General features: G+C 45.0%; 5 protein-coding genes across 5 annotated transcripts in view; 3 read left to right on the forward strand and 2 right to left on the reverse strand.

The window, feature by feature from the left end:
* Positions 1–15,039, reverse strand: part of LOC131289731 (lissencephaly-1 homolog) — a 34,137-nt gene extending 19,098 nt beyond the window's left edge. Inside the window, exon 1 of the mRNA XM_058319036.1 lies at positions 14,891–15,039. The gene's annotated coding sequence lies outside the window, so the exon portion shown is untranslated. The remainder of the gene's footprint in view (positions 1–14,890) is intronic.
* Positions 15,040–15,623: 584 nt separating this feature from the next.
* Positions 15,624–18,347, forward strand: LOC131289738 (transmembrane protein 42). Its single transcript, XM_058319045.1, has 3 exons — positions 15,624–15,795; positions 17,805–17,954; positions 18,017–18,347. Exons 1-3 carry the CDS (start codon positions 15,676–15,678, stop codon positions 18,170–18,172), a joined length of 426 nt encoding a protein of 141 aa, XP_058175028.1. The 5' UTR covers positions 15,624–15,675; the 3' UTR covers positions 18,173–18,347.
* Positions 16,017–17,779, forward strand: LOC131289732 (uncharacterized). Its single transcript, XM_058319038.1, has one exon. It carries the CDS (start codon positions 16,128–16,130, stop codon positions 17,196–17,198), a length of 1,071 nt encoding a protein of 356 aa, XP_058175021.1. The 5' UTR covers positions 16,017–16,127; the 3' UTR covers positions 17,199–17,779.
* On the reverse strand, positions 18,177–19,488 carry LOC131289733 (uncharacterized). The gene is made up of 3 exons (XM_058319039.1): positions 19,419–19,488; positions 18,862–19,307; positions 18,177–18,780 (listed from the first exon to the last, which is right to left on the reverse strand). Exons 1-3 carry the CDS (start codon positions 19,486–19,488, stop codon positions 18,262–18,264), a joined length of 1,035 nt encoding a protein of 344 aa, XP_058175022.1. The 3' UTR covers positions 18,177–18,261.
* Positions 19,489–21,763: 2,275 nt separating this feature from the next.
* On the forward strand, positions 21,764–23,508 carry LOC131289727 (uncharacterized). Its single transcript, XM_058319030.1, has 2 exons — positions 21,764–23,149; positions 23,214–23,508. The coding sequence occupies exons 1-2, from the start codon at positions 21,816–21,818 to the stop codon at positions 23,506–23,508; spliced, it is 1,629 nt and encodes a 542-aa protein (XP_058175013.1). The 5' UTR covers positions 21,764–21,815.
* The last annotated feature ends 85 nt before the right edge of the window (positions 23,509–23,593 follow it).

Consider the following 23,593-nt stretch of genomic DNA (forward strand, 5'->3'; position numbering starts at 1 on the left):
CGGCTCTTCTGCAAGACTCGAGGAAGCAAGATTTATCGATCTAATCACCCGTCGGCGGTCTCTCGTCACTGTGTCTCGGGGGATGGTTGTACGGTTCAGTACTGCAAGTGGGTATTTATTTCCATCGGAGGAAGCCCTATTTATGCGAGCGCTAGACGTAAACCACAAAACGTAAGACATTTTCTCGTAACTCGGGCTACCGATTCCGTTTGCGGTTGGCAAGAACAGCTAACGCACAACACACAGTGTAGAGACCACGATCAATTTGTCCAGTTTCTAATTGATTTCATGAGAATCCTGGCTGCGATGAGCTGGAACGGCAATGTCAATGACCGCACAAACACTTAGCGGGCCCGAAGTTTACGACTTAAGCACCAAATTGCATGTCGAGTTGCTAATGCAATAAGCCGCCGGACGTTCTCATGTTGTTTCTCGAACACGATATCAATAAATAGTAGTACCACCGGGCCAGCAGTGGATAAAGGAAAGAAGAAAAAAGTTAGCTTGAAGAAAGAAACATAAATTAATTGAACTATTGGAGAAATTAAGGAAACTAGGTGCGTTAGTATGAAAATTTGATAAATAAGCTGAGTACCACGCCTTTGAAATGGTATTCAAGAGTTCAGAAACATCACGCCATCAATAATGCTACGGTAGGCCATTAAACTTTCAAGAAAAATAAAGACGAATCTTAAATAACACCACGAAAAGCTGGACACATTGGAAAGTTACATAATTCCAATGAATCGAAAACCGTTTCCTACAATCCTGGTGCAAATATTCCCACAAACCTCCTGGATGGTTGCTTCTCCATTGCGTCGAACTTGACAGACGAGGTTGTGACCTTTCGATGTACGGGGATGTTCCGTGCAAAAGCCCTAGCTCGGGCCTAAAGTCTCTCCCCATCACCACACCGCCACCAGCCCAATTACCCAACAATGACCTCATCAATCATCCGATATTATTAGAAGAACCCAGAGCTGGGAGTGTGTAGGGGACAGGACACGACTCTCTGGACCATCGAGCCATCGTTGAGCCAACGACATGCAGACAGCGGCGCAGACAACTGAGGAGTAACGGCAAACGTGAGAAACTGGCGATGTTCTACGAGCTGGCCTGGCTACACCTGGTACGCCATTTGCAAGGTGACGGCAGCTTTGCCCACCAGGCCCGTACACCTCCCACCGACGAGGTCACATCGTATTTGCAGATCGATATATTTACCACGTTAGCGACGTGGCGTACGAAAAAGGTACGCTCATAACCTTTTTTTTGTGGCTCTAGCAAAACGAATCAATATTTGCACTACACACACCGGTCGTGGGGTGACTTCAGCCTGGCTGACCATAGTCCACCCCCAGAAGGAAAGAATGAGTTGAAATGTGTTCCTAGTTTGCTTTCTCGTTCGATGGGGCTTCGTGTACTGGAGTAGGTGGACCGGCTAGTAGTAGACAAGCCGGTTAAATAACTCCACAGCACGTCGACGTCAAAATTACGACGCCAGACATGCAACGGAGTATAGGGCAGGAACTGGACTATATAACCAGCAGCCAGCTCCACCAAAACAGGAATCCAAACAAACGACAATTGTGGCAGAAACGGCCCCAGGGAGCATAACTAATCCTGGTCCCTGTTTGATTGACAGATCCAGATTCGTATTTGGTTACGTCGAAACCTGCTTTGCCATTTGCCCAAATATGTTGCCCCGATTAGTTCCGAACAAAATAATGCTGTCGACGGTGGGCCATACGTTTGTCTCGAGACGAACGAACCAGCCATCTGCAAAAATGGGCCCCTGAATGGAAGCGGTACATCATAATAAGCACCCTTAAGATTAACCCCAAACAGAAGTTTCCTTGTGTCCATCGAACTCGGCCACAGTGAGGCGCCCGTGCTGGGGAAAGTTAACGTGTTTGGAGATGCTTTCAAGACGTTCGCTAGCTTGTCTTCCCTTTCTTTTTAAAAATGGCCCGCCACGGGAGACCATTATCGTACGCAGATTTTGCTTTTACTTGAAGAATAAAAGCCGAAAAGCAACTCTTTTGTGCTAAAACGAAAATGAAAGGCCACCCCACTGCTAGCCCGACCATCATCCGATCAACTCTTTCTTCGTTTGAACGTTGTTCAACTTACGTTACGTAAGATTTTGCGAGATTTTTTTTTCGTGAATAAAGCTTTTGCACACGATTTTGCACTTGCACAGCACAAAAGGGCCGGATATCACAAGAAAGACAAGTCAAATGACTATCGTGAGATTTCCTTTTCTTCGAAGATCCTGACAAACGATGTAGGCAAGTCTGTGCAAGTGCAAGCTGTAGAAATCGAACGTCGGATGTGCAATGCTTACCCTCCTCCGTACTCTCCCCTAAGTCTCCTTCGCCAGATGATGTCTTTACCAGACTTCGAGCTCCAATCTGGCATTCGGTCACTGATCGGTCACCGTGCAAAAAAAAAAAACGAACGTCGGAAGGAAAATGTCATGTTCGCGAAAGCCGCCAGATTTCCACTCCATCCGAGAGCTCCCTCGCGAGATCAAAGATCGTTTGCAAGAGGACGTAAAGGGGAAAATTTGTGATAAATTTTCACGATTAGCGCAAGACAAATGATGTCGCCATCCAACCCGCGTCGTGACGGCTAAGTGCCCACTTACCAACGGTAAAATACCCTCCCCTCCCTACCCTCCTCCCCCACATGGAGGTAAACGTTAGATTTTTCAACAACTCCTTCTCCCTCCCAATCGCAATCAACCCCGGTTGACAAAGCAACACGTGAAAGTGCCCAATGAATGGGAGGGAAAGAGGACTCGTGAGGGCTAAGATGATGTACAGGCTAGGCTGGGTGGTGGGTTGTGGAGACACCGGTGGTGGAAATGGGATTTCATTTTCTCCTTCTGCACAGTAAAATGCTGACAGTAATGATGTAAATATATCATATCAAAGATCCCTTCAAGGGAAAGAGAGAGATACATATACAGAGGACATAATTCGAATGCACTCCCCAATGGAGCCAAGCCGTTTGATTTCCGACCTGCCGGAACTAAATGAATACCTTCTTGCTCCGGGTTGTCGGATTAATCGGATGTTTACGTTGACTTCAACGATTTCCATTTTCGATAATCTATTTCCAACGTGTTACACCACCAAGATTGGATAAACACCACCCCTGAAGGCACACACACACACACACAATAGAAGGCATAAGGCTTTTAAATTTAGCGAAAAGTGTTTTGTTTGATTGGGTCTAATTAATAAACTTGCATTGGTGAATAATAACCTTCCATCACTCTCAGCCAACCAACCGGTAGTCATAAAGGAAAAATCATATATATTACTCCACCTTGATATAATGTCTGCGCAATCACCTCATGCACTCAACACGTTAGCGCAATTGAACAGTTTGCAAATGTTTTCGGCTTTTCCAAAACATTCATTCACTTCCTTCCTCGGTAGGAAAAGCGCTTTCGGCTTACGGCTGGGGTGAAATTGCGCAGATGGGGAAAACTCTCCCTTCGTGGCAAGATCGATCGCGTAAAGCTCATCCTCCGGCGCACGGTCGGCCAGCCACCACCACCTCTGGGAAATCGGTAACAAAGTATGAATTTGCCGCAAATCCGCAATCCGGGCCTCTCCCGCCAATTAGGGATCATTAATCAAAGCCCACCCTTTTTGCTGGCAACCAACCAGCAGCTAGCTCCCGGGGCTCCCGGAGTGAGTTGGAGTGGCGTTTCCTTCCCGAACACGACGACTGCCATGCCATGCCATGACGAATAAAACGCCGCCAGCAAACCTATCGCCGGCAAATAGACATGCAATACTGGGCTTGCACAGTACCACCGTAAAAGCCTCAAGTGATCGTTCATTCGCGAGTACCGTAGCTCCAATTTCTCGCCAGAGTGGCAATAATAGGGTGCTGCAAAGGAAGGGACAAACTACTCCACTTCCAAACGGCAGCCGAAGGGGGGGCTGCTGTTGAGATGCGATCATTTACATAAATCCAAACAACCAAACCATCGCGTCCCTACCGTCTTCCACTCTTCCTCCAGTTCTGGGTGGCACACGATTAGTTGGTTCCAACTGCATCCATATGTGTGATTGTGGTGGCGTCACTCCCACCACCCAACCAGCCCGGAGGGGTTTTATGAACTGCACCGACTGCGTGCATTGCCGGTAGCAATAATACCGCAACATAATTAATTCATTCCATTCATCCGAAGGAATCGAGGCGAGAGAGACTGGTTTGATCGACGATGCAACCAGATTGGGCCACAAGCCATCGGGTGGTGGGAACTGGGGTCGTGTTGCCTAAAGGCGAAGGGTGTGTGTGTGATTTGTGCGGGTTCAACAACAGCCACGCGAAAGCACCAAAGACCTTGCGGCCGGTATTAAACCGGTATGTGCGCAATGCCATTATCACATCTAAAGATACGTGGGATTTGCCGGTAAGAGTGGTTTTCCAAAGGAAGCGCATGCCATCGGCGAAAAGGCACCCTTGGGAAGGTTTGTGATTACGGTAGGAGACGTCCATGAGGAAGAAGGAATTATTCAAAGCATCGTGTAACGATTGGCCACCCAAAGAGTGCAAGAGAGTTCCGAAGTACTCAGGGGCCCATTCCATTAGATTATGCATGAGATGACCTTTCGGGGATCACAACAAGCACGTCCCTCACACGGCTGTCATAATTAAGACCAGCTCACCCCGGCACCGGGCTCTAGTCGTTAAATTACTTATCAAAACACCAACCAGACACATCATTCACATCGAGTGTATGGCGGGACGGATCGACTTATTTTTAGTACAGTCCGAAACGCGAACAGTTTTCATTTAAGAAACCATTAACAGACACAACCTGGCTTCTCACTTTTCGTCCATTTCCGGCCCAACACGTGAAAGAGGTTCCACAATTGCATCACCAATGGAAGGGAAAGACATTGCGAAACGCACGAAAAGGGGCGGGGGAGGGGGCGTGTGCTTCTTCAAAACGAGATGGGCCGCCATCGACGATGATGATGATGTTAATGACGATTAAGTCGTCAATTTTGCGCCTCGATTAACGAGCCGGCGAGTCCGGGTTATTTTAAAATAATAATCCACTCGTCCTCCACCATATAACACTCTACACTTCAGTGGACGACGAGGGTCGGTTTTTGCAACCCATTTTCTGCAGCAGCAAAGTGGAAATTAGTGGGTTTTCCATCAGGAGCATATCTTACATTCCTTCCATCTCCAAACCGCGACGTTGCAGCGGCAATCCGAGGAGGAAAGTGAGAGTACCGTAGTGGTAGTAAATTAATTCGCGCTCCGGAGATTTTGATCTTTGATTTTCAGGCAGTTATACACTACTTCGTTGTGTTGGAAGAAGAAAGCTGTCGAACGAAAAAATGTGAAGTATCTTCAAGAGGGGCCAACCAAACTGAACCGAGAATACGATGGACGCTTTTAAAAATATGTGTTAAATGCAACTTGAAGATCATCTTCTTGCCTATACGGTTCCGTCAAATTGCTCAACACTTTCCGGTTATGTTGTGTGCCAACGAACCGACCACACGTTGGAGCAATGCATTCACACCGTGGGAAATGCGGCCCGACTCTAATTGCTCCACAAATGTCACCGGCGGGCACCAACAAAGCTCAATTCCCAGGATTTCCCAACGGGCTGGCTGGGAATCGCTGCGAGAAACATATACCCGCAGCATAGTTTAAAATGAACTCACCGGCGGTTCACCTTCGCTCAAAAACAAAAACGAAACGTGGCTGGAAACGAAGTCAGGCCGGCGGAAGGAAAACTATTTGAAATATGACGCATGATTTAGTTCATTTTTTTTTTCTTGAAAGGAACGCACATACAGGCAGCACTTGCAATTAAGGAACAGTCACGACACTGGTGACCTATAGTTTGTTAAACAATGTAGAAGCTTAGCGTGGTCGTGGGTACAAGAAAGAAGGGCATGATTGAGGCGGCTGAAGAACATGCCATTTTGTCTTTGAATAAAGCCTGGAACATTCTCCACATCGTTAGACATCAACCCAATGAAACGCGTACTTTAGGAGCAGACAGGAATGAACGAACCGGAGCGAGCACACACACTGGGAGAAGGTGGTTGCATAACTCCCAAGCACCAGACAATTTATGTGTTATTTGTACCGTAAGCAATGCGATTAATCTCACATGGCCTAATGGAGTATTTAGTCGGTAGCGTGAATCTGATTTCAAATCCCAAGCGATGAGACCTTAAAAGAAGGGAAGGAAGTTTTCTTCGTCGGATGGATATATAAATCAGGACGGTTAAATAATGTTGAAAATATCTGAACATTATTTCAGAACACGCTATGTTAAGTTAAAATCCTCATCATATCATATTTCCTACAAGAAGCCAGTAAAGAACGCTTGGCTACAATGTCAAGCATACCGTTAACACGATTATGAGCGCTGCCTTGCAAAGCATCAGTTGTTCCTGTCCACCCACCTCCTACTAAACGTCACTGTCCGCTGCTCGAAGAAACAGGCAAAACGTCACGATATGGTCCAGTAATCTGACGTACGTTTGAGCTCGTGATGGAATACACACGCAGCCACGCGGCGGCCAAACGGTATGCATTTCATAACGATAGTCACCTTCCGGAGGGGGGGGGGGGGGACCTCCCCTGGGAGGGTTCTCCCTGATGGCCGCAGAGAAAATGCAACCAAAAGTGGAATGCCTGGAACAACGCGGTTGATAAACGCGGTTGGACCGTTTCATGCGCAATCGCACTAACGCGCTCAGCGCACGTACGTAAACGCAATGCAAATCATAGCATCATGACTGACGACGGTGCACCAGGGGGGGGTGGGAGCCGTACGACGGTAGGTGGCCTCATGTTGCATGTATGCATTAGCGTAGCATCCCCAAGGGAAGGTTCAAGTTTACCCTAAAAGTAGCAAGACAAAAGACAAAATTAATAAAAGAAGGGAGACGTTATAGTGGTATACAAACGGAAAAGAGAACTCAAACACAACTGTGGATGGGGTAGACGTCTTGTAAGAAGAAAACTTTCCACCCAGACGCAACCCACCACGAGAGAATTTAATATCTTCCAATAAACCATCTATCGAACGCTGCATCAGCCTGTTTGCAACGTAAAGTTCCTCGTCCGTTGGTGTAAGACTTTGACATACTTTGTATTTCCATTCACAGTTGGCACCTTTCGACCCCGTGCGCTTCTTCCAGACAATCCCCTCTCGGGTGAAAGCCATTTCCACACCAAAGAGAGAGGGAGGGAGAGACAGTGGCAGGCTGGGAGACGAATAAATCTTGATACAATCTTCATGGCATGATGATTGTGACCCCGCGTCCTCTTCAACCAAAAGAGCGTTAGATCTCCGTGACGCCACCTGAAATGTTACGGGAAGTTTTTTTTTAGAGACTGGCGCATAGCTGACGTCCTGGTCCTGCTTGGATTTCTTCTATCGGAAGCACAAGCGAAAGGGGCATTCATCACGGTTGATTCGCAAATTGATCACATCACGGTGTGATCTTACGAAGGTGATAATTTTATAATGACACTCACGACTTTTCTCCCCCCCAGGGACTTCTTCTGTGTGTGATATAACGGATTAGCTGCTTAACCAACCATAGCTTTTCCAAGCTACAAGCTTAAGAAACCGCACGTCGTGGGTTCAAATACCGATGACCTGAACCAGCCAATTTTCTCTCTTCAAAGCCTTTTCTTTCTTGTCACGGAGAGAAACTGTGAAAAAGCTTTACATTCCTCAGGGCCATTATCATCTGCTAAACCTTTGCCGGGGAGAAGAAAATGCAAGGTAAGAAATCTTACCAACGATGAATATGGATTCGAAAACCCAAACCCCAAACCCCAAACCCCAAACCCTCCACCCTCCGACCGATGCCAGGGTGTGTTGAAGGAACGCAACATTCCATGTTCTTGTTACCTGTCCAACGATTAATATCTCACGACTACGTCGACGACAGCACAATAGTTGGGTGAGAATAGGAAAATTCTTCGCATGCATGCGTACACACCACCGTCGTCTTGGCTTGCTCAAGTTGCGCACGCGACTCAGTGTTCCTTTCTTCACCCAGAGCACCCTCCCCACGATCTAAGAGACCGATCATGTTCAACATAGTCCCGGCTGAAGTAGGAGAATTTTCCTGCAACGCCCTTCTCGAGGATCACCCGACGAGGTTCGTTTGAGCTAGCACGCAGAGGATTTAAGTTGCTCTTACGATTAAAACCCCCAGCAGCATGCTGCTATTGGATGCGCGATTGTCGTTATCAGCTTCTCCCAACACGTGCCAGAGGAGTGTACACCCGTCGCACAACCGACTGTTGGTATGCGTGTGCCCCCACATTCTCCACCAAGTCAGTCAGTCAAGTTCAACAACGCGACCAAAGTGCAATCATCCTGCGCGAGCATGTGCCGTCGTGTCTCCGGCCCTTTGGGGGAGGCTTTGAAATGCAAATAAAATATGCAACCTTGTGCTGTAGCAATGGGAGAAATTCCTGCCGAGGAAAGAAAAGTATCTTCTCATCTCAGCAGGCGCCCTTAGACACCAGTGCATCTTGAACCATTCTATGTTTCGCGTCGTACCGACATATTGGCACACAACTAAACAGACTAAAACAGACGCCTGTAACGCGTGGAGGTGAAAACTAAAAATATAACACAATCTGCTGTCGCTTTTACGGCGCGTTTGTTTTGCCGATGTTGCCAGATGTAAATGGGATGGGAGATCAGATGTGAGTGAAGAAGGTTGTAACGTGTATACTCATTGCTACCAGAACTCTTTGCTACTCGTCGCAAATTAACGCATCCTTCGCATCGTGTACACGATTACTATTGGTAAACAAAACTAGACAGAACGCACACAAATAAACGTACATCGTTTGGAGGGGCTTTCGGTTTGGCCCCAAAACAAACGATGCTGTCGGAGACGATTGGATGGGGGGGCCGCCACCAATTGAGGGAGAGCGATAAAATAATGACAGTCATCGCCCCTGGAACGCAGGAATGTGCGAACTAAAGCTAAAACAAAACCATCATCACAGCATCAGCTTCCCCGAAAGCCGAAGAAGAAAGGGACCTAGCGTGCTTTCCTCGGCCGTGTTTCGCGATCATTATTATGATCTTGATTTTGTTGAACACCTTCCCGAACGAACCTTCCCGCAGCGCCATCCGTCACCTTTTGCAATTGTTTCACGCGCCGACGGGGGGTTTGAAACATGCGACTCATGCTGTTACACCCACCCCCCTTTCCTCCCGCAACAATGGGGCCGCGACCTAAATTGGAGGTCACTAGTACCAGCTGTGGGTCAACACTGTTTTTGCTGGCTTCCCGCCCCGGGATCACAACCGCACGGTCACGATTCCGATTAAGACCAGGATGGACGCCATCGGCCCGAGCTCCCGAAACTGGCGACAAACTGGCGAGGGAAGGGTGTGAGAAAACCTCCCCCCGTCGGCCACACTCACAAATCACCTTTCTTCCACTAATTTCCAGGCGTAAATAAGGTAAACTTTTAGTAGGCCGTGGACCGCAAACGGAACAAAACTGCCCAAAAGCCGACAAAAGGTACCTCGAAATAGCACATTAAGACCGTGACCTGTGGAGACCGACTGGCTGAAAAGATGAACGAAAGGTCTTAAATTGGTGCAAGTTGTTAGACAGAAGTCAATTTACTTTTCAAGAGACTCCACATAGAGTAAACGAGACTCTAGATTACATTTTGTTTCCAGTAATTGTTCAACCTGTCAGCTACGCAAAAGCCACCTATTTGTTCATCCACAAAGCATTTGGGTTTTAAAGTAGACTCCTACTGACACTTGTTGGGTTTTAACTCACTTGGGCAAAGTCTTGAACAAAGAAAAGACCAGAAGATAGTCATCAAATATTAACATATCCAAGGAATAAACAAACCATTTGGGCTACTTTACCTCGCCTGCCACTCTGGGAGCATTTCTTTGCCAATGGAAGCGAACGCAAAGCCATGGAACGAGTCACAACATTAATGCGTAACGCACAAGAAGCCGGAGGAGTAGGCATATAGCATATTACTTCATTCGGAAACGGTTCTCTTCCGAGTCGGTCATTAACCTACCGGAGACGGTGGAGTGGGGTAGGCGGGGAGGGCTTTGCACCTGCTCCCCTAGATATACATAACTGAAACGTGGTTCCTACACACGTCCTCTGGCGCTTCGGCAAACCGTACGACTCATGGCACAAAGGTGTACGCACCAGCAGAATTGCTGGTTCTCCTGGTGCGCCAAGAAATTTCCATTCTTTTCCAAATAGAAGTAGATGGTGATGATGATGATGATGATGATGATGACGAGAAGCGAACGGCAAAATGTTCTTTTTGGTTCCGTTGTTTCGCGTCGAGAGTTCTATTAGCGAAAGCCCAAATCGGCGTGTCTAGCTCCGTCTTCTCCATCTCCTCCGTCTCCTCCGTCGGGTTGGTTGATCGATCGCGATTTTGCATTACATTCTGGCATGTCGCAGGCGACAAACAGTTAAGCCAGTAAATTGGATTAAAAGCATGAAGCAAATAAAGTTCAACCAAGTGCGAAAGGATTCAAATTCGAAACCGACCGACACCGGCCGGTTTATGGTGCTGATGAAAATGTTTGAGACGCAAAGAGACCGAGAGAGACATGGTGAGAAAAATTAATGGAAAATAGATTTTCTTTCTCTCGTATTTTTTGCATCGACCATGGTTTTCACGACATCTGTAAACTGTCGATGAAAATATTTTGTGCAAGTTAAGAAAATGGATTATTCGTCAAACCATGTTTGACAACACTGTAGTCTACTTGGATTGGTAGCCGCCCATACATTCTAGCAATCTTTGCTACTAGAGCCACCTTCAATATCAATATTTGTTCATACGAATATGCAACACAATATGTTACCTCACATTAGACTTACATCAGATGGAAGGCAAGACCTTTAACACGAAATGTACAAGGCATGTTTCTTTAGAAACAGCTACGTTCACAACAGCATTTGCAGCCGGTTCTGACGAATCGATTTCCGTGCACTCTAGACTTCACCATGACTCATCAACCCGATAGCGTACTCACTTCCCGTGGAGCCTGTTTTAACAACTGGCAGAACCCACACATCCACGCGGGACACATTCACGTCCAGTCCAGGCTGCTGGCAAACATGCGCACGAAGGACCTCGTCACTTCTCTCGCCAGAGAGACTGCTGAAGGAAAAAATCAATGATTTGCGTCTTTCCTTTCTGGACAAAGCCTACAATTGGGCCGAAACTTCACTTCGTGTTTTTTCCACAAGCAGACTGGCAACAAACTTTCCACTTGGAAATCTATAGACGGTCTACGTTTCCCAGATGATATTACACTCGCCTAAATGATCGCTCTTTACCGTTTTAAAATACAAAAACTTTTCACAACTTCAAACCAATCTGTATTGGAGGCCATACCAAACTTTGCCACTATCAGTACCGTGATTTGGAGCAAAACTTTTATAACGAAACCATTCGTATGTTTCCAGACCACTTTATTAGTGGAAAATTTAGAACCGGGGTGACACAACCGATAGGCAGCAGCTCGACGGCACGAAAAACATCCACTAAAAGCACAACGGAAAATTAGTTGCAGTTCAGGGTACCGGGGCAAAAAAAAAAAGCGTGCCGGAAAACTTTCGACTTCGAACAACGCACCGGAGAGGTCCACAATGCGTGATGCGGGAGGTCAGCCTATTGGCAAAGACGGTGCGGCGCGTACGTAACCCGTCGTCGTCGTCGTCGTCTTTGGTCGTCGTCGTGGTCGTTGGCGTCCGTCGTCGGTGTGTGCGTCGATGTTGTGTTGTTGTCCGCGCGCGCGATAGACTTTTTTCGTCTTCTGCACTCAACGACGGGTGGAAACGTTATGAGAAATACCCCCGAAAAGAAAGCTCACGATTTTCCTCACGAACGCCGGCAGCCACCGGTGGGGAGATGAATGGGCCCATGGACCAGGTTTTCTCTCGCCGCACAACCACATGGTTCTCTCCTTGGCAACAATAAGACTTTACGCTGTTTAAAGTACACTGTGTATCTTATGTTGTTGCAGAACCAAACAATCAGAGTTGGGTTAAAATACCAACTTTGCGATATTCCAAAGATATACTAACCCTATCAGGTATGAAAAGGCTAAAGCGACAATTCGCTCACCTTTTCAACATCGCTTAAGATACTGTCTTGTCCTTGTCTTGAGAAAAAATCTCCCAGCAGAAACGTATTTGAAAGATGAAGAGGTCCCATTGGCAACCGGGCAATGGTTACGGTCTATCGTTGCTGGTTCGTTTTTTCTTCATGTAAGTGTGTTGAATATTTAACAAAACATCCAATATTCTTACAGTCCCAGACAAAAACCAATACGTTCTTCAACGATATATCACCACAAGCATCGTTGTACTGCATAATGAGGTAAACACCTGCTGAATCAGTAGGCAATTGAAACAGATGACTTCATTCCTCGATCCCAAGCAAACTGTTCGGCCAAGATCAAGCGAGAAACAAAGACAAAAACGGCCGATGACGGCGTCTGAAAGTGCGTGGGACGACTATGAAACGCTCGATTGAATGCCTTATGATACGACGACGACTCCTCAGCGACAGATGCTGCCTAACCAAGGCTGTACAAACGCGTCAGCATACGCACAACTCCCGCACAAGGTCAGAGCAGCCATCGGAATTCCGTTTCCGAAACGGGTTCATTATCAGCCAGCGGGTAGCCAGAGCTGCACAAACCGGCCTAGAGAGATAACCTCCAAAGTTATTGTGCAGTGGATTTCCGCCTTAACCAGCAGGTTTGGTCTTTGCATCGGTTACTTAATTGCGTCATCGCAACAACCAAAAAATTCCTTAGCCTTTTTTTGCTAGAGGGTCCTTTACGAATACGCATGCTCCTGCTGGAGGATTAGTAGCAAATTGGGTTCGTAGCATACACACACACCGAACACCCATTTTCAGAAGCCGTACGATGACGACGACAACGATGATGCGCGATGAGACGGTTTGGTCTTGAAATCCTGGAAGCATGAAGTGAACTGGTAAAAAGGTTTACTTTGGCCTACAATGAGGCTTACATTTTTTTCATTTTCAATTTTCAAAAACTAGTAGAGGAAAATCCTTCATTACCCCACGACCAACACGACGACCGTTGTGTGCAAACAGCTGTGACTACTGCGGATCGCTGCTGCTAAAAACTCTTTCGTGAATGTTTCCCCTCACAGCGATGTGTCATCGGCGATGTAATAACGTCACCCTCGTCTCCTCTCCCTCTACCCCACACGGAGCTCGTTACAGATTTCCTCAATTACTTTAGTGTCCTTTCCATCAGCTGCACGGTCGCATCTTTTTCTATGTTTGGCAGCCAGCTTTTACTACAATCCACGATCCAACGAAACATTTAAAGATGATCGAATTTACACACCCCATAACACGGGTGTAATTATGCAACCTTCTAGTTGTAGTTTACACGCCAAGCGTACTCTCGATGTGACAGAGTTACTCTTGCGCTCGATTGCTAATGGATGCAGGTAATATATTGGTCCTGAAGGACACTTGACAAACTGAAGGTGCTTTTCTTAGTCAAGAAAAATCGATCGTTTGACCTTTTTCACCTCCTTCTCCTCCCCCTAGCGATTCCATAAATTGACAGCCAACTCTGTACCACTACTAGTACACTACTATTGTTTGCGTGTGGCGTAGGCGTACTGAAGGTCCATCGGGGAGAAAGAAAACGCTCGCGTCGTCGACGCGAAAACACTAGCAGGGTGGTGTAGTGCACACAATGAAGTGACTAACGCACACTTAAAACCGAAGACCTAATCGCTGCCTGCTTGATGGAGCTACACACTCCAAACAACATAAGCACAACAATTGTTGCGAAATCGAAAATTATCTGCATCAGACACCCAAATTTCCAAGTTGCAATTTAGTTTGTCCATGGTGGTGATACTCCAACATTAGTTATCAACACAGAAAACCCAATAAACAACATCGCATTACACTAGTCGTATTCGGAGCCATCTTGATGCTGACTGCTGGTAGAAGCTTTGAAGTCTTCGCCTACCTTTCGTCTTACTTCGGATCTTTTTCCGCAATGGACCCTCAATAGAAACGGCGGAGATATGGTCGTCGAAACTTCATTTTCTTTTCACGGCAAACTGCGGCGGCCATCAATCGATTTCTTCCTCCACCAATATGTTTCTTCTTTTTCCTTGCCTACTCGATCAATCGACGACTATACGGTAGGGAACAGGTTAGACGGTTTGGCGACCATTTAAGAAAATACAGTACAACTTACACAACTGATGTCCCGAAAAATCCTCCTCCGGGCGTTGCTGCGCTGCTTTCGATGTTTTTTTCTTCTTTCCTGCACGGCCCAAAGGCGAACCTCGGGTGGCACAACGGTTGGAATGTGTACGCTTCAATGGGACGAAGTGTCCTGTTTCAAGTTCCAGTCCCGGGTTTCCGTGCGGATGCGGGATGTTTATGCTGGTCCTCGTCACGAGACGTACGAGTGAATGCGTGTGTAACGCGACGATTGAGCGATAATTTTTCACTAATTTTGCACCGACCACAAAGAGGCCAACACAGCACAAAAAAATACACAATCAAACAGGGCCGTTTTCGTAATGCTCGCTTTAGCAGCCCTTCGACGGAGCTGATTCACCTATGGATCGTCGCCCTCCGACGCTTCACACGCGCACAATATGTAGGGCCAACAGAGATACCGTAAATTTGCACCAGCGAGCGAAGCGCTCGAGAAATGGTGATAGGCAGCTTCACCTCGCAGTAGAGAAAAAGGATAGTTGTGCCTTTTGAGTTGCACAAACAACGCTTCCTAAAAACTGGATGCACAAATGCACTCCACACTCACCGCACGCGTAGTATAGTGGGAAAAAACATGCACAATCGATCAACACGTCACACACCCGTTTCGGGAAAGAAGAAAAATTTTTAAGCGAAATCGACGACGACGACGTCTTTTCGCGATACTTCTTTTTGAACTTCTCGATGATTTTCAACTAAACCTGCCATTTAGTGTTGGCAGAATCGGGGTTCGGAAGATCCAAAGCTTCGATCCTAGACGGATTCTAAAGATTCGGCTCACGCGAAGTGAGAAAAGTCATTTTTGTGAACGGACGTTGTGAGTGTCACAAAACAGACCGTTATCACAGAACAATTGAATTACCGATTTGATGATCTCCGCAGTGTGAACATATGAACATATGGTTTATGTTAAATCTTATGCATAATAACATGTAGATTACAAATAAGGAAAGTTTACATTCTTCGTTAAAAATTATCTTAAACTTTTGAGCAAGTGAACCGGTTCGGTGGTTGATGTTGCTTTCTTGAAAATAAATTCGGGTATTAAAACTTGATTCACCGGTAAAGTTGTTATTTATTCAAAAACTTATTATTTCCTCACAAATGTTACACGCAAAACTAGATGATGATTTAGTATGTCTCAAAATGAAGTAAACATCAATTTTTTCCGACAAAAGTTTTTAAAAATCCAGGTTCTCGATTACATGGTAGGTACCGTCTCCAATGTCGCATCAGTAAAATGACAGCTGGTTCACTTCTGCAGAATTGTCTGGCAAACTGTATTTTTTTCTAAACTAACAAAGATTCTAATCGCTTAACTTCGCGAAAATAATGGATGGGCAAAAGCCCTACTATGCGATGGTGGCAGGAATATGCGCATCTTCCGCAAGTTTGTTCGGAAAATTAACCTCCAACAGTGATGTTGTGGCAGCAAGAATTGGTCTACCAGAAGTGAGTAAACAATAGCCGGCTACCGTTTCCGAGGATCTTAGCTGCAACCGAAAAGTATTGTGTTGTTCCAAAATATATATATAAAACGCAAAAAATTAGTTAAATCCTTGTGATATTTCTTTAAATCGGGAAACATAAAAACTGCTCGTTATTTTCATAGAATTCGGTGGAGTTTGAGCTGTCATTTACGCTTTGACAGCTATGTGTTGAAAACTAAGAACAAGAAGACAAAAAGATTCCCTCGGAAATCCAAAAGAAAATAGAGCACACGAAAGCTTGTTGTCGAGTTGTTTGCGAAAAGAAAACGATCAGTGATAGTGGTGTTTTGCTTGATGACCGAGGTTCAAAAACGAAAGGCAATAAAAGAGTCTGGCAAAATGGGCCCAACAAAGATCACTCAAGAAGACCAGCAGTTCAACATAAACTTCGTGGGGGAAGTAAAAAAGCATCCGTGTCTGTTTGATAGCAACAGTGCCGAATACAAGCAAGCCGCGGTCCAGGAAAGAGCTTGGCAAGCTGTCTCTGGGGCAGTGGATGAATCGGTGGACACCTGCAAGAAAAGGTGGCGAAATTTGCGCTGTTGCATGACACGCTACCTCAAATCGGTCCGGGACAATGGCGATGTTCACTCGAATCTACGGCGCAAACCGTACTATCTTTACGCGCACATGCAGTTTGTCTTGCCGTACTTGAAGATGCGTGATGAGGGAGCCAACTATGAACCAGACGAAAGCACCTGGATAAAACAGAATTCGACAACTACTGAGGATTTAAACCGGACAGAGGACGAGGAGTGTGAAGACGAGCCCCAGGAAATGGAAACGCTGGATGTGCAGGAGGAAGACCACCAGCAGCAGCAGCTCAAAGAGAGCATAATACAGTCCATCAAAATCCTTCCAATGAGTCAAGAAGCGCAATCACACGAGAACCATGAACAACATGAACCCCTCTCTGTTTCGGAGGCAGGAGAAACTACTACCACCTATGAAATAATAACAGCGACCCCCACAAAACAGGCACGCCTCTCGAATCCCATCAATACCATTGACACGGCTGGCCCTTCCGTCTCCAGTCCAGTACATACGCCTGACACCAAGAAGGACCTTTTGGGCCAACGGCAGTTCTTCGCAATCACGGGAAACTCAACCCATTCGATGCCCTGTTTCTCTACCAGCACCTTGACACACCAGCAGCAAATGCCCACCTTTGCCCAGCAGACTCAACTGCAACCGCAAACCGCGCAACACTTTGCGCTTATTCCGAGTGCTCCGACGATAGTGAGCGATGCTGATCACAACTTCTTTCAGAGTATCGCTCCGGACATTCAATCGATGACGCTCGAGCAAAAGCGCAAATTCAGGATTGGTATTTTGCGACTTATTGATGAAGTACTCAGTTCGTAATGCTCATGACATGGAAAATGGCCATCGTAAAGTGAAAGGAAACTAAATCAGACCTTTGTTTCGGGTCAATAGGCCAGCGAAGGATAACAGTTTGGTTCTCAGTCGAAAAACAATACACATTTTTTAGCTGCACGATAAAGCATTAATCTTTTGATCGAAAACATTTCATTAATTAGTAGAAATAAGTTTTAACAAACAGGCAGAATAGGATGGTCTCGGTGTTTACACAATTTAAATTTTATCTCTTAAATCGCAATATTACCCAGTACACAAACTGATGGATTAGTTATTTAAACATAAATTGTAAATTTTGTTTGTCCATTTTTAAGTACAATATATTTGTTTGTACTGTGTGTCTAGAAAAACATCAATATTCCTGACGAACCATTTCTATTCAAAATGAACATTCGTGTTTAGTTTTCACCCTGATAGAATACTTCTAAATTGAATTGTAAATTTAAGTTCACCGCTTAAGTACTATATTATAAAATTATTTTTCGTATTCTCGTTCAATAAACATGTACAAAACCGTATTTAATGCATCGGTGCACGAGAGTATTGGTTTCGAATGTTAAATACTTCTCTTTTAATGGAATATTTCCCTAGTGGCCTGCATTAACTCAACTACTTTGCATTGGAATTATGATTGCTCTGAACGCCTGTGTTTGGAGATTTTTCGTCAAGGCTCTTCACACGGGATCAGGATCAACGTTAGTTGCATCATTGGTTAGTGCTGTTACGAACTACATTACCTCGGTAAGAAATCTGCACCCCTTTTGATAAAACACGTATAGTTATATTGAATTTTATCTTTGCAGGCGGTTCTAGGATGGTTAATTTTTAAAGAAAATACCACGGTGTTCTGGTGGGCCGGAACTGCTTTGGTTCTGTCAGGACTGCTTTTAATAATCAGCGGAACAGAAGAACAAGAAAGTTCGATGCCATCGACGAAATTAAATGAGAAAACTGACTGAGATCGTTTAGCGTGTGTTATGTTTTATTGCAATCAAGCGAAAAAGTGTAGCGGACAGTTGTTAGCTTGTAGCCCAACGTTCAAATTGTGTTACAACGTGGAACGAACGGCTGTTTTCATTCGTTGTATCGTATTTAGCATCGGTGCAATAATAACGTACACAGCAATAACTCCAATTGCAATCACCAATGTTAATCGCACGTTTGCGTCGTTGTCCTCCTGGAACCAATGGGAATACACTCCCAAGCCGATAGTAATTACGCCAAGCAGATACGTCACGGTGCCTGCAATCCCATGGATCAGTTTGCTGTAGATAGGGCGCATATACTGGCGTAATTGAAATGCGTATTTAGTGGTCACTCCACCAGCGATTGAAGCCAACGTAAAGCAAACGGTCACCAATCCGAAAATACCGTGCAGAGTTTGAAAATGCGACTTTTGCAGTCGAATTTTGTTGAGAAATATGCACACTGCAGCGATCGTAATCAGTATGCCAGCTACCGCCTGCAGTAGCCAGTGGAGAAACACTTTCGTTCGGTGATGGCAACGGTGCGTGAAGTAGTTTGTCCCGGACATTGTCAGCACTGCCTGGGACATCAGAATCAGGTACTAGAATGACATCAATAGAAAATAACACATACATTTTGCTGGTAACATTTTTGAAAAGTTTTGTTGATGCTGTTTCCTTACCCCTATCGACATGAATGTTGGGTGCCACGAAAACAGTACCATCGCTTTGTTGAAGCAATGGTACGTTATGTAGCCGGCAACAGCGAACATCAAAACGTTGACCAGTGCATTTGCTAGCAATAGCTTTCGACTAAACGTAGCTCCCGTATCTCCGGTTCTATTATTCACCCGCGCATTTGCTCCGCTGCGCTTGCTACGATTGCCATTCATTTGATGATCCGTTTGCTCTTCGGACTCGTTGGACGTGCCAAGTTTGCCCTCCTCCTCGCGATACTGCGCAAACAGCTCTTCGTGTTCTGCGCTGGTTGCTTGTGGTTCTCCACCACCCATTCCGGTGGAAGCAGGAGCACTGTGCTGATAACCGTTCACGGGAAGATCTCGCCTTATCTCGTCTGATAGTTTGAGTTTCGTGGTTCCTGTTTCGTGCCTTTCCAACGAATCAGCTGCTGCAAGCGGGGGTGGTTGGGAGGATCATAACAACATTGTTAGTAGTGTTTATGATATGATATTGAATTCTTTATTGCTAGAGTCGCTCACTTCTCATCGATTCGTAATACCTGTTGATTCATCGTCCGCAAGACGATCGTAGGGAACAGCTGTCTGTGCTTCAGCATCTTTTTTTCCCATGGTCTTTGTGATGATGCAAAATTTTCGCGACTGAACTGTTCGAATGCTTCTGGCAAACAGGACACTGAATGCTCAAAATCACCTCGCCGCCTGTGCAGGTGAGCGAACTGTGAAGTAATTTGTTCATTATCACCTCCAAACCCTGGTCAAGTGCAGCAACGTTCAAGAGCAGGATTAAGCAAATAATTTGTTTGCGCAACGAACACCGTCTTATCTTTTCGGTATGTATTCTTGGTGCATGCTGAAACAGCGGTACACATGCGAGAAGGAATGATGAGCAGAAACATGTTTTACTATACCGATTTTAAAAGTGTTATTTCAAAAGATTTCTTGTTAATTGTTCTGCCCGTACTCAACAATTTCAACTTCCTTTTTTTTCGACACCGAAAGGGCCGCAAATTACCAAAAAACCTGCCATATCAAAATGCTGACAGTTCTTGCTGTCAAACCGACATTTCGGCTTGTAGTTTGTCTTGCATTTGCTTTGGCGCGCATTTCTATCGTTAACGCCATTCTAAATCATTCGCAGTACGCCATTCTAAACTAGCCGTAGTTCGCCATTCCAAACCAGTCGTAGTAAGCCATTTTGCAGTCTATTCGTGCCAGGATACCGTGTTAATATATTCCTCTGTTCAATTAAGCTTCGAAAATGAAGTCACGATGTAAGTGAAGTTGATCATGTTTTAAATTGTTTGCATTCACAGTTTAATGATGTTCTTACCAACGTTACCAATTAACTTTAGCGAAATCATCCCGAGCTGGCCTGACTTTTCCCGTCAGTCGTGTTTCTTCATATCTTCGCAAGGGCCAGTATGCCAATCGTATTGGAACAGGTGCTTCCGTTTACTTTGCGGCGGTACTGGAGTACCTTACGGCAGAAGTGCTGGAACTATCCGGAAATGCGGCCAGGGATAACCACAAGTCGCGACTCGCTCCTCGGCACATCCAACTTGCCATTCGCAATGATGAAGAATTGAGTAAGTTGTTGCAAGACATAACTATCGCACAAGGAGGTGTTCTGCCGAACATTCATAACGTCCTTTTGCCGAGAAAAACTGGACAGAAAAGTAGCACTTCGAATTCTGCACCAAGTCAGGAATATTAGGCGCGTATCTGCTTATTTTTTACTCGTAAAATGTTATTTTAACTTTTTTAAAGTTATGCGATACAGAAACAAGAGAGCACCAGTTCACTTTTACTTACCTTTTTCATTATATATGTTAAAAGCTATATCCAAGCTTCCGTAAATAGTCATCCCTTCGCCGTTTATGTGAATCGCGTTGGTTACAGAAAAAGAAATTTGAAGAACACGTCACTAAGTGAAAGCACCTTCGAGCTCCAGCAATCGCGGAATGCAACAAGTCTAATGCGATTACGGTTATTGAGTGTTAATTGAAATGGTTCTACTCTTATTTTCTAACGCTCCCTTCTTCATAGAGTGTGTTGGTTTGGTACAAATTGTTCTCAGATAAGAAATATTGGGATGGATGGGGATGACCTTTCCTGTCACACAAGCGAAAGCGCTGCTGCTGGGTAGCTTAAACGTCGATTTTTGGTCAAATGTAATCGCTTAGAACGGCTTGAGACGCGTGCCACCATTGTAATGCAATAATGCGAAGATTGTAATTGTGCCATCCTTATCAGGCCAATAAATTGCGACAAAAACTGTACTGCTATTTCTTATCATTGCCAATGTTGCGTGGGAACCATGAAGGGTATCAAAAATTGAGTTTGCAATGCTGTTGGGTAAGATGAGACCAAATGAGAAGTAGGTCCTCTCTTAGAACAAGAAATGGTTGCAATGAGATCATTGTTGCTTTTGACATAGAATATCTAATTAGAAAAGGATCTGGAATTAAGTAAAACATGAACTAAAACAAGCAAAGAGAAACATTTGGCAACAATTCTTGCCGAAGCTGATTGGCAAAGTGGATGTTAACAAACCTGTTGAAAACAATTTCTCAAATAACGTTCGTTTTGAAATAAATGTGTTCGACGCTTGGAAGACTGTTCTACTGTTCAAGTATAATCGTGGTAACTCAAACGTGGGAAACCAGTAATGAATTCTTGAATTATTGAAAAATAGATGTTACTGGGGAACATTTGAAACTGCAGATTATTCGCGTATTCTTTTAATGAGAATTAAAGGCGATTTTTACAAAATAATGAAATATGAAACCAAAAAAAAATACGAATGTCAAATTATTGTGAATTTCTGGTATACTACAATTACCTTGAACTGGGAATGCCGGTTGTCACATTGTTGTGATCAAAACATACGCATAATTAGTGGTTTTCCGGAATCTCCGGACAGAATAAACAGAAAAATGTTACGCCCTGAGGTGGTTAAACAATTGGAGAGCCCAGCAATGGGGCTGGCTACTTCGTGGGCCATTTCACGCCGAAGTGTGCCATGTAGTAATTTGGAAGAGGTGCGGGATGCCTTTAAGCGAAAGTATTGGCCGTTCGAGAAGAACAAGGTTGCAAAGAACAATGCGAAGGCTATCAGACTGCGAGAACAGGGGAATTTGGCATACAAAACAACTCCCAAAGATCCTGATCTGGCCATGGAGTATTATAATAAAAGTATTTGCATGGCGGAAGAAGATTCAGAAGAGCTGGGTATTGGTTATGCCAATCGATCTGCGGTTTACTTCAATAGACAAATGTACCGAGAGTCCTTGCAGAACATCCAGCTTGCCAAACAACATCATTACCCTGAACGACTGATGAACAAGTTGAACGAACGCGAAAAACGCTGTCTTGAGAATATAGTGGATTCGACGGAAAATCCTCAGGAAGCTGCAACAGGGGAGAAACATTGTTCCTTGAAATCCTGCTTGGAAATGGGTGAAGATGGCAAAGGCATCCGTACGAGTTGCGACTTGAGCGCCGGCGAGAAAGTGCTGCTGGAAAAGCCTTTTCTGCTTGTCGTAGAACCCGAGCTAGCCTACAAGCGATGCGACTACTGCGGAGCGAGCAACAACTTTAATTTACGACCCTGTACGTCCTGCACTGCGGTGATGTATTGCAGCGAGAATTGCCAAGAACAGGCATTACAAAGATATCATCAGTTTGAGTGCGAAATAGTGGATGAGTTGAAACTAATGTTTCGTGGTCCAAAGGCAAACAGACTTCTACATCTTTCGCTGAGATTGTTTTGGCATGGCATGCTTCTATACCAAGAAGATCCGCAAACATTTCCGCAACGGTGCGAAAATCGTTCAGAACTCGAGCAGTTCCGCAACCCATTCACATTGGAGCCATCGGATTACTTCTTCTATCTATATCTGAAGGGCTCCGAAAAAATGTTTTCTATTGAAGGTAGCACCGAGGAGACATATTTAACCGGGATGTGTGTTACGCAGTTCGTCACCGTCCTTATTTACTACATAGCTGTCGAAGAAAACTCATCCTTGGTTCAACGCTTTGAAGGAAAAGTAGCTGGAGAAATATTGCGAAAATCGCTGTACGCACTGGTGCGTCAAATGGCTAGTTTGGCTGACTACCGAACGGAAGAAACGACATGTTTTTATCCATTTTCACGTCTTATTCGACACTCCTGTGCCCCGACTGCTGAACGGTTTTTGCATAATTTCCAGACTATGGTTGTGCTTAAGCGCCCCGTTCAAATGGGGCGGGAAATCACTATAGCATATGAGTAAGTTTTGAAAATACCTCCTAGTCGAGTAGTGGCATGTAAATATATGATTTTTATTTCACAGTGAAAAACTTACCACCGATCGTGCTACTAAAGAGAAACGCTTGGAAAAGACTGAGAGGTATAATCTTAAAAACTGCAACTGTGAAGGATGTAAGGCAGATTATCCACTGCTGAAGGATATAGAAAAGGACGAGGACTTGTCGAAAGAATTGGAGACGATAAGAGCTGAAGCGAATGGAGTTAACCAACGAAAGAAGCTTGCCGAATTTTTGGATCGATACGATGACTTGTATCCGAAACAAGAATTAGCCGAAGCTTGGAACATGTACAGGGAGTTTATCCTTAAGGAATTGTGAGCAAACTGAGCAATGCCATTTATATAATATCTAATCACCAATCACAGGATTACAGGATGTTGAAGATATCGTCAGCCATTTCATT

Source organism: Anopheles ziemanni, chromosome 3 (genome assembly GCF_943734765.1).
Source record: "Anopheles ziemanni chromosome 3, idAnoZiCoDA_A2_x.2, whole genome shotgun sequence".
NCBI lineage: Eukaryota > Metazoa > Arthropoda > Insecta > Diptera > Culicidae > Anopheles > Anopheles ziemanni.